The 11,567-nt window shown below is 32.2% G+C and overlaps 1 protein-coding gene and 1 long non-coding RNA gene across 3 annotated transcripts; one reads left to right on the forward strand and one right to left on the reverse strand.

The window, feature by feature from the left end:
• Positions 1 to 3,635: 3,635 nt before the first annotated feature.
• LOC111473661 lies at positions 3,636 to 6,858 on the forward strand. Its single transcript, XR_002715746.1, has 4 exons — positions 3,636 to 3,745; positions 4,605 to 4,670; positions 6,348 to 6,388; positions 6,797 to 6,858. It is a non-coding gene; the product is annotated as an uncharacterized LOC111473661 (long non-coding RNA).
• Positions 6,859 to 8,236: 1,378 nt separating this feature from the next.
• On the reverse strand, positions 8,237 to 10,277 carry LOC111473648 (60S ribosomal protein L13a-4-like). Of its 2 annotated transcripts, none has more exons than XM_023119108.1 (5): positions 10,154 to 10,277; positions 9,865 to 10,086; positions 9,022 to 9,138; positions 8,768 to 8,855; positions 8,237 to 8,469 (listed from the first exon to the last, which is right to left on the reverse strand). In XM_023119108.1, exons 1-5 carry the CDS (start codon positions 10,201 to 10,203, stop codon positions 8,326 to 8,328), a joined length of 621 nt encoding a protein of 206 aa, XP_022974876.1. In that variant the 5' UTR covers positions 10,204 to 10,277; the 3' UTR covers positions 8,237 to 8,325. The 2 variants fall into 2 exon arrangements, with proteins under 2 accessions (XP_022974876.1, XP_022974877.1); XM_023119109.1 differs by having other exon boundaries at positions 9,865 to 10,068; positions 10,136 to 10,266.
• Between the last annotated feature and the right edge of the window lie 1,290 nt (positions 10,278 to 11,567).

Here is an 11,567-nt window from a genome sequence, read left to right on the forward strand (position 1 = left end):
AAAGTAATAAAAAAATAAATAAAAGAAAAGGGGACAGACAATTCAATGAATCTTATCAGACCATTGTGTTTCTCAACGGTTGGAATCAAATCAGACATGGGTTGGGATGTTTGGTCTACGGCCCTCTCTTTTGTACGTTTCTCTCCCCTTTCTGAATTTCACCTCACGTAAATATTATGGACCGTTAAAATAATATTTAATTAATATTTTAAATTTTAAATTTATCTTAATTAACTTTTGAAATTATATATATATATATATTTACGAAAAATATAAATTCGAAATATATTTTGTGCATTAAAGCCAAAGTAACCCTTTTTTGCTTTTTTTTTTTTAATTAAAAAACCTCCCTCTATTAAATTTATTAAAATAATATAAATTTTATAAATAAATAAATAAAAGTAGTGGCATACTTGTAAATATACGTAACTTCAAAACGTGACTGGCGTTAAGTTAGTTCATGGATTGGCACGACAGTTGGAAGTACCCTTGTCACAATGACTTCATCGGTCGCTCTAACTTCAACTTCAATTCCTTCTTGACCTCCACTATTGATTATAGCGTCGTTCTCTGCTAATGGATATTTGTAATACCTATTGTTAGGATCACCAATAGCTTGAGTATCCGAACCGTCTTAATACATCACTTATTTATGATTTACTTTATTCTAACAAGGCTCGAGCTTTGAATTTCATAGGTAAATTGTTGTTTGGACGGGAAGTTAACAACTTCGTTAGCTATAACTAATTAGGGTTTCGTTTCATCGATTTAATTAAATCTAAACCGAAAGAACAATATGGTAGGGGGAATCACATGTCTAAGTGGTGAATGGTGGTTTTATTAACTTTAAAAATATATTTATTTTATTTTATTTTATTTATTTATTTATTTATTTTTCTCTTTTAGGTTTGCTTCCATGTTCTAAGGCATAAAAAGTGGCTTTTGCAGCCCATGGAAATGAAAAAGAGGCAATTTTTTAAAATTAAAAATATTTGAGTTGCTTTTAAAATCCCATTTCTTTCACATGGCCATGTTTCTTAAGTTAGCAAAATAGTACCATCAATACATACAATAATTTAGTTTAAATTAGAAAAATATGTATAACCAAATTAAATTATTATTTATTTGGACACGTCACATCTTAACCGTAAACGATCAGTAACATAGCACGTGTCGGTAAATAATTTGACCCGAGTATTTCGAAGAATACTCAGTAAATGACCCCACGAGGTCATGCAAATGCAAACACATGTCATCATGATTCAGGGACCTATCTCTAAAAGGTGGCCTCTAATCTCGGACAAATTGGATGTGTAGTACTTCCCTACAATGACTCACACGTGCGAGTGTGAATCTCTCGGGCGCTCGTACACACCCTGGACCCTCTAGTCAAGCTAATCTATAGCGACGTTTGGAGATCAACGGAATCCCATAGTGTCATGCGTCTCATGAACACCCTCATCATCATACGGTGCGTATTCTACCTTATTTGAAACTAGCTATTATATTTTAAATATTAATATTTTAACCCGTTCATTTCGTCCACCTCATTTGAAACTTCTTTTGATATTTTATTATATGTATGAAGGTGTCGTGTTCGGTGAATAAGATTACTTCTCAAATGGTACCTAACATATGCAGGAAAATGACAAACCCGCCAAATAGACCTAAAATTAAAATATAAGCATTTATTGATAACATGTTAAATGACTAAAATTATTATTATTTAAAATAAATTAAATATAACTTAAGAGTTTTTTAAATGAATGATGATTAAATATAGTACAATAAAATAAATCATAGTTAAATAAAAAAATTGGACGAATAATTAAAAAAAAATAAAAGAAGGACAATAATATTACATCAATGGTCAACTATTATTTAGAAAATTAAAATTTAGGAAAACGAAAAATAATAATTCTCTTAAATGATTTTATTGACTTAAAATTATTTTTTATTGCCAAATTATATATTATTTGAATAAAAACACCGAAACGTGATTGAATCAAATTATTGGTTTTTTATTGCCAAATTATATATTATTTGAATAAAAACACCGAAACGTGATTGAATCAAATTATTGGTTCACAAATGGAAGTAAAAATAAATTATCATCGATTGAGTTTTAAAGATGTTGCAGTCTAGTCCCTGAACTTTCGTGGAAGTTGCAATTTAGTCCTTAAACTTTGGTTTTAAAGATGTTGCAGTCTAGTCCCTGAACTTTCGTGGAAGTTGCAATTTAGTCCTTAAACTTTGGTTTAACGATTTAGTTTCTATTTTCTTTTATTTATACATTTTGGCCTTTAAATTTTAGTATATTACAGTTTTATCTAATTGTTAACCTTGTTTGTGGAGTTGTGTAATAAATTCTATTGAAATGTTAAAAATAATTTTATGATAATAATTAAATAATTATAAAATTTAAAGTAGGTACGAAATTGTTATAAATTGAAAATACTTGGGTTAAAGCGTTATAAACTAAAATTTAATGACTAAATTGCTAATTTCATGAAAATTCAAGGATCCGAATTTATTCAAATATAAAGATATAAATTATCATTATAAAGGTTGATAGTTCAATCTATACCTTATTTAAAACGGGAAATCTGGAAGACAGCTATGAGAAATTTATCTACGTTAGCTAAATGGGATCGAGGCTCGTCCCCATATGGGAGAGAGCTATCAGAGATTCATTTGCATTAGCTAAGCTAAATGGGATCGAGGCTCGTCCCCATATGGGAGAGAGCTATCAGAGATTCATTTGCATTAGCTAAATAGGATCGGGCCTCACCCCCCTTTTTTTTTATACATATATATATATATGAGATTTATCCACATTAGCTAAACGTGATCGAGCCTCGTTCCACATGGAGATTTATCCGCATTAGCTGAGATCCGGCCTCATCCCACTCAATTTATATATATATCAAAGCCGCGCAATAAATAATTAAAATTTTATTTCTTAAAAATTATATTAAACGTTATAACTAAATATTATTGAATGTATGAAAAATATTTTATATTTTATAATAGAATTATATTAAAAAAAATAAAAATATAAAAACTATCCAATAAAAACATGTTTAGAGGAATGTTTTTTTGCTCTTAAAAAATAATATATTAAAAAATGGAGAAATTTTTTGGCGGGAGTTTATGCGCAAAGGCTCTCCAAAACCCTCAGTTCACCGAGAGCAATTAAGAAATTTTTTGGCGGGAGTTTATGCGCAAAGGCTCTCCAAAACCCTCAGTTCACCGAGAGCAATTATACTAACAAAGTCCTTCCATCACAGAACATCCCTTATGGCGCCATTGATTCAGAAACTTTTCATTGTTCTTCCTTTCTCTCGAGGTATATTTTCTCCCTCTCTTCCCATATGTTCCGCAATGTTGTCCCCAATTCTTGGAACTTTATATTGCAGTGAATTCAGATCAACGATCGTGCGCTGTTGATCATTTTTTTCGACTCATGTTGTTGATGACGAGCCGTACTCTTCTCATTTGCGGACTGATTCTTACTCACATTTCGCATTTCGTAGTTATGGATTTCGATGAATAATTCTCGTGAGGTTCGCGATTTGATACATTCCGCAGCGTACGATCCGAATCATGGATACTTCGTTCAGCGGTAACGGTGTTCGCGATTTGATACATTCCGCAGCGTACGATCCGAATCATGGATACTTCGTTCAGCGGTAACGGTCGGTTGGAGTTATGGAACAGAGCATCACGTTCAATCAGCTTGAAGGTATGCCATAGACATAGTTTTAAATCTGTATAGTTTGGAGGTATTCACAAGCATTAAGGCATGAATTATTCGGATTGATATGAGTGTATTGTCATCATGTTGCTATAATAGCTAGAAAACTGTGTCCAGGAGGCTCGTTAAGAGTGATTATATTTTGGATCAAATGATTTTTCCCGTTTACTTGATGGACCCGGTGTGTGTTTGATTAAACTACGGCCATATTTACAAGCATATGTATTATTCCTGTCAATTCAACATGCTGGTTTCTTAAAAAGCATATTGTACTTCTGATATCATTGCTATGATGTTTTCTGAAGGCAGAGTAGGAATGGTAAGTGGCATAATACATGCGCATTCTGCAAACTATGGATGTTAATAAACAAAAGATTCCACAACTGAAAATTTCCATAATACATGCGCATTCTGCAAACTATGGATGTTAATAAACAAAAGATTCCACAACTGAAAATTTCTCATAAAATTCTACTGTTAGATATCACGTATTGTACTGGAATCATGATTGAAGTTGTTAAATTTTCATGTGGCATCATACGTAATATTAGCATTAATCTGGACGAGAAGATCTTTGTTCCAACGGACCAATGGTTCTGATATTGGGTATTCTCTCCTCAATGTAATTTTTGAGAAATAAGTCAATCTAGCATGAAAAAAAATGCCCATAAATCTTCTTTGTTAATTTTTGCTCTACGTTGGTGAGATAATTTTCATTTCTCAATAACTATGAATCTAGCTCAATTGATAGTAAGCTCTGGCTACATCTTTCATGTTTGCTTTTGTTTGTTAGTTTTTCTCCGTCAGCTTTCTTTGTGTTTGACCTTGCAACTTTATTTCCTTGTAGCCTTGGTATGCCCATGGGATTGCTGAAGCAATCATGCGTACTGCCAATCTTTCTATTCCACTGAAAGTAAGATTTCTATCTTTCTTCATCTTGAAATGTAAATTCATTAGCCACTCAGGATATTTTTGTTGCATTCAATATTTTTACCCACTCAGGTTTCCTGCCTGCTATATCTGAACGCTTTTGTTGTGCTGCGCCATTTTTCTTTATCCTACCACTCAGGTTTCCTGCCTGCTATATCTGAACGCTTTTGTTGTGCTGCGCCATTTTTCTTTATCCTAGCTAAGTGGAGAGTTTCCTTAACTTTGGCCATATCAGGATATCTTGTCTTCCCATTTTCTGTTTATCTTGAGCGTAAATAAATAATACTTTTTGGCCATATCAGGATATCTTGTCTTCCCATTTTCTGTTTATCTTGAGCGTAAATAAATAATACTTACGTGCTAGCTGGTTGAAATGTCCTGTTTAAAACAAAAATCCTCAAAGCTTTCTGTATCCTTGAAGATTTAATTTTTGACAATCCTTTCCAACAACCATAATGTGACCATAATTAGAAGTTGAGATTAACTGATTTTTACTTTGGGGGCTCCAATAAGGAAGTTTCCTTATTTGATAGGAACCGTCCCCAGTGTTTTTGAGAATTGTGGTTCTTTTTCTTTTCTTTTCTCTTTAGCAGATATGTGAGTTTTGTATGAGATGATAGTTAGAAGCCATTATTGCTAATTGTTTACGAATTTTGGAATTGAATTTAAGAAAGCAATATTTTATAGTTAGAAGCCATTATTGCTAATTGTTTACGAATTTTGGAATTGAATTTAAGAAAGCAATATTTTTCCTCTAGGTATATGGATATTCCCCTGCTTGGTGCCGGTAAGAAGAAAAAAGTTTGTTAATGACAAGGATATATAGAACCGTTAGGTGGCAAGGACGCAAGTAATCTTCTTACCGAAATCCTTAGGTTTACAAAAAAGCAGATCCTATCAAGAGAACGCTATGTGGAAGCCACAAGGAGAACAAAATCAGGAAGTTCAAAACTATTCCAATGTTTGATTTCTCTAAGTTCTTCCATCCAAATATTCCACCGATGACATTGTGAACATTCAAATAAATTAATTAGTCATAAACTTCTTTTGAAATAGGAGACTTCAAGAATTTAAACAAGTTATATGCTCTGAATCTCTAGTTTTGTTATGCCAACTTGATTGTGTGTGTGTGTGTGTTTAAACAAGTTATATGCTCTGAATCTCTAGTTTTGTTATGCCAACTTGATTGTGTGTGTGTGTGTGTCTTTTTATTTGTCCACAGTTATATGACAGGGTATAATGGATTTCATAATGTTGAATGCGCCTACTAGAGTTTACCAAAATATGACTTGTACATGTGTTGCTATATCTCGAAAACATTATGACTTGTACATGTGTGCTTTTGCGACACTTATACTCAACCATGAAATGAGTAATACCTTGTCAACCTTAATTTTTTTTTTTTTAATTTTTATGTATTCTATTGTTGACATTATTTGCCAAACTTGATTGTTTTCTCTTTATTCTTCTTTGTAACTCAGCAGCAGACAGTTTAATATAGATAGTGGTTTGTTACATTTGTTCTCTTTATTCTTCTTTGTAACTCAGCAGCAGACAGTTTAATATAGATAGTGGTTTGTTACATTTGTTGCTTCTTTATACATAGCCTCTGCATTTATGATTCTACAATGTAGTTGTAACAATAACCATTGTCCAACAGGAGACGTGGAAGAGCAGCCGTGTTGGGTAATTATGCTTGAGGTATGTTAAAAGTTAACTTGTGAAACATTTGAAATTGCAGATCTTTTGATTGGAGAAGTGTAATCAATTACTCTACGCATCAATAGTCTTGCCTTTTCCCTCAATTTCTTTCTCAGAGAAACATCAAATGATGTATGATTGCATATGCATGAATTTGTTTCCTCAATTGTTGAACATTGTTTCATTACCCAATTAAACATGATGATTGCATATGCATGAATTTGTTTCCTCAATTGTTGAACATTGTTTCATTACCCAATTAAACATGAGTCGGTCGTGTAACAGTTTTTCATTGAAGACTTTGCTGAGACGTGATTTTTTCATCTTCAAGTGGTGTTGGCTTAACTTTCTTTAGATTTTGAGTCGTATATATGCTTCCTAGACCATTAAATTGTTCATTTTTCACAGGTTCTGGACAATCTTCCATTATCTTATGTACTCACAAAATCAAGTTTCCTCTTGGATGGAAGCACAGGTTCTGGACAATCTTCCATTATCTTATGTACTCACAAAATCAAGTTTCCTCTTGGATGGAAGTATGGGTGGAAAAGCAAGTTGATAGGTATGCATGCCTGATCGCATTTAGTTTTTGCTTCTAGATGACTTCCAAAATACTAAATTTTATCTGAGCATCAAATAGGGGCAGTGAGGAAGCTTCCGATAATTCTGCCCTGCAATTTTTGAACTCTTTTCTTTGTGTTAATGCATTAAAAAATCAGTCTTTCGAATTTCTTTCGACAGGAAGACAGTAACAGAATTAGATGGTTAGGACCTAAATGGGGATATGATCATCGAGTGGGCTGCAAACGCTGAAGAGCGGTTTGGAAGTTTTCTTTTATGGCTCTATGGACAACGATTATTGTGGTAAAAGTCGTAATTTTTCTCAACAACATGTGAAGCGTTTTAAAATCGGATAAGAATATAAAAACTTATCCCTAGCAGATGCGTTTTTCAAATCGTAAAGTTGAGTAGACAAGGGCTTCGCTGTCGTAATTCCTGAGAAATTATTTTCACAGGGCACCCAGAAGAGATCATTAAACATCAAAACATTAGTTTTCGGCTGTTGCCAGTCAAGGGAACTTGGAATAAGAATGAGTAGGATTCTTTTTATTTACTTAAACTGATAATGGGTAAAAAGGTAGCTGTGGTTAACCCACATTCTTACCCCTCAGTTCCAAATTCACCGTCCCTTCCATGAATTTCATGCAATGACTTGTATTTCAAATTACTCAGAACCCCTTGTTTCTAAATCAATCTCACATTACTTATGGCTCCGACGGTTAAATTATATGCATGTTGTAAGCATTTTTTAATCTGAAATATGTTCGATAACCATTTCAATTTGTAATCTCTTAATTTAGTTTAGATTCAAGAAATATGTAAAAAGTGCTAAAGTAGCTTTAATTATCTTCATTAAAAATAAATACCCATAATTAATCATTAAACTTGTAAATACTACATTAACATTTATTTATATACTTATATATATATATATATATTAATGTTCCATCGAAAAATGAAAACCATCTTATGAAATTTAAAAAAAAAAAAAAAACTTCTAAAAATTATGCAAAGATCAAATATTTCTTCAAGCAGATGAAGACCAGGTAAATAATTTGAGAAATATGTAGTTTTCAAAAAACATAAAAAAAAAATACAAAATTCAGAATATGAGATGAACCTAAGTAGATTAAGGAATAAAATGCGATTCCCCAAATTTAAACTAATTTCAAAATCCGAAGATAAAAAGGATAAGAAAAATGGTGACCAAAATCATCATCATCATGAATAGACAACAAAATGGCACGCTATGAAGAAAATGCAAATGCAACTCAACTCCACATCATCATCATGAATAGACAACAAAATGGCACGCTATGAAGAAAATGCAAATGCAACTCAACTCCATTCTCCCATAACACAAATCTTGCAACAAACTAGTATTTAGTCGGGGCTATTACTTGCAACTGGGGACCGAGCTTCTCGTCTGCAACCTTCTCGGCTTTGACCCTTAACTTATTCAACTGCTTCTTCTTCTCGTACACGGCTTGAGCCCTCTCCTTCCTCTTCCTTTCAAGCTCCTGTGATAGAACGAAAAACCAGAAATCAGTATCATCTATTCACTTCATTCCTCTTCCTTTCAAGCTCCTGTGATAGAACGAAAAACCAGAAATCAGTATCATCTATTCACTTCATCAACATGAAAATCAATGGAGTGTAAAAACATATGGCAAAATGATGATTAGATAAACTTGGAAGAAAAAAATTATGAATAGAAACCAACATTCAATAATCATTCATAATGCGTATACCTTGATAGTGTCATAGTGGTTCCATCCCACTTCAGATGAGAGTAATAATCATTCATAATGCGTATACCTTGATAGTGTCATAGTGGTTCCATCCCACTTCAGATGAGAGTCTACCCAACAAGCAGTATTTGTGTCCAGCTTGAAGCCTCAAAACCCTAAAATATTCACAAATAAGGAGAAAACATAAATATAGAAAAGTAAAACATAAACGTTACTTACAGTATTGTTTAATTCGTAGCTCAAATTTTAATTCTAGCCCCATAATTTGTATCTAATTCTTTGTTTCTGATAAGAAAAGATCGATCCAATTCTCAAACTCACTTGAGAGCGTCGGGGATGACCATCCTTTTCATCTTGTCATATGGAGGTGGAACGCCTTCATATGCCTTCAAACGAGCAAGAGCAGCAGCTCCACGCTTTGTCTTGTGTGGGATCATACTAAAATTACACAAAAATTGTAATCAGATAAGTTGTAGACCAACAAATAGTATTCATATAGAAATGACAAACAGATAAATTAGAAAACCAAACCCCTAAACTGAAATCATGGCAGGAAAATCGTAGTTTCCTAATGCCAAATCAATTCTCAATTTCAATATGAAACTCATAAGCCTAACAGTTAGCCAACCAAACTTAGTAAACCATACATTTGGATCCGCAATCATTAATTAGAGTACATCGGAAACACAGTGTAAATCAAACAGATTGATACAAAATCATAGAAAACATGTCCTGCGCAACTGTTTAGTTCCTCATAATTCATTCAACGTTATAATAAAGCCTTTTCAATGAATACTAAGACAAGGAACACAAATTTTCTTCAAAATTTATTCAGGTAAGAACAAAACAAGTAACTCGAATATCACGATAAAATTTGTAAACGTAAGATGCAGCACTCCTGATCGATCCAGAACCTAAACAAGCCGTAGTAAAAACCGTTTTTGTAAACGTAAGATGCAGCACTCCTGATCGATCCAGAACCTAAACAAGCCGTAGTAAAAACCGTTGCAAGGAAAACAAAAACAAACAAACACACATTTTCATCTCTATCTAACTACAAACAAGCATAGAAAACACAATGCGAGAATAGACATTACCCACGGATTGTTCGCCAAAGGATCTTGGCAGGAGCACGAGAAAACACAATGCGAGAATAGACATTACCCACGGATTGTTCGCCAAAGGATCTTGGCAGGAGCACGGAAATGAATGGGACCATGAGATGGCTTGGTATTCATACGCTTCCTCAAGAATCTCATGTACTTCATCTTCTGACGAACCAATCCTCCAGAAATGCAAATTTCTTCACATCGAACAACAACCACCTTCTGCCCATTGAGAAGCTCCTTGGCGATGATAGAAGACAGCCTCCCGAGCATGTGGTGCCTGGCGTCAACGACGACGCGCTTGCTCCTTGGCGATGATAGAAGACAGCCTCCCGAGCATGTGGTGCCTGGCGTCAACGACGACGCGCTTGGCGCAGATTCCAGAACCCGACACCATTTTTGATCCTGCGGCTACTCTCTCAGTCTCTGGGAGCAGCTAGGGTTTTGGAGAGAACGGGATTGTGCGAGAGATATCAATTTGTATATGAGGCTTTCAAGTTGGGCCTTCGTTGGGGTTTCTCAAGGCCCATTAATTCGTCTTCCACCTAAAATATTTGGGCTTATCTCTAAAACTTTAGTCGACGAGTTATCTTAAAATTCCTAAAATTAATTAGACATATATTATAAAAAAATAAAAAATAAAATATTTTTATTATTTAATTAGTTGATTAATTATATATATATATATTCCAATTAGTTTTTATTTTAATTTCCATTCAAATTATTAAAAAAATTAATCAATTTTGAATTTTTTGTGAAATTTGTGAAATATATATATAAATGAATTAATATGATTTAAAATATTAGAACGAATACTGGGAAATTACTCGTTTATTATTTTAATTTTTAGATATACGTTTAATGGGTCGTTTAATATGTTATAGGTTTCGAGCTTCCAACTTTTGTGTATTATATGTTCTCGATTGTTTTTTTTAAGGAGTATATTATATATGTAATTAAAAATTAAATGTTATACGAGACACCGTTATTAATTTTAAAAAATGTTAAATATATATTAAAAGTTTATAGTAAATATAAAATATTAATTTAAAATTATGGTTAATAAAAACTAAAATTAAGATGGCTATTAATCAAAGTTTCAAATCATACCCATTGTATTTCAAGGTTGGTTTTGGATTTTAAAACTTGAAATTAAAAAAAATAAAAAAAAAAGATTAATTTGATTTTAATAAAGTTGGTTTGGTAGGTACATATGGTTGGCTATCTAGGTCAATTGTATAGACTTTTAATTCCAATTTTAAATTCTCTTCTTTTAATAAAAAAAAAAATATATTAAAAATGCTAACCAACCTTTTATTTGTTCTAAAAAAAGACATTTAAATATTTTAAAATTTCAATAATATCTTTCAACTTTCAAAAATATGTAAAAAAACTGGAAAATAAAAATAATATTTTCGAGATAAAATGCAAGGTTAAAAATATTTTTATTAATTTAGCTTAATCATGTTTCAATCATAATTTAAAATTTCATAAAATTATAAGTTAAATATAAAATTCAAATACTCAACTCGTCATTTTCACAATTTCAAAAACAAAATTTGACAGTTTTAAAAATTCAATGTTTGTGACTTATAATTACATCAATTAAAACTCTTAAATTTTTAAATAATTGATTCACTTACAAAAGTTCAAAAGATCAGATCGAACGTTACCATCAAAATTTCAAAATTAAAATTTATAGTTATTAATTTAAAACTTCAATTGATATAATCTAAAAGTTTAGATATATATATATATATA

This window comes from Cucurbita maxima, unplaced genomic scaffold, assembly GCF_002738345.1.
Source record: "Cucurbita maxima cultivar Rimu unplaced genomic scaffold, Cmax_1.0 Cma_Scf00136, whole genome shotgun sequence".
Lineage (NCBI taxonomy): Eukaryota > Viridiplantae > Streptophyta > Magnoliopsida > Cucurbitales > Cucurbitaceae > Cucurbita > Cucurbita maxima.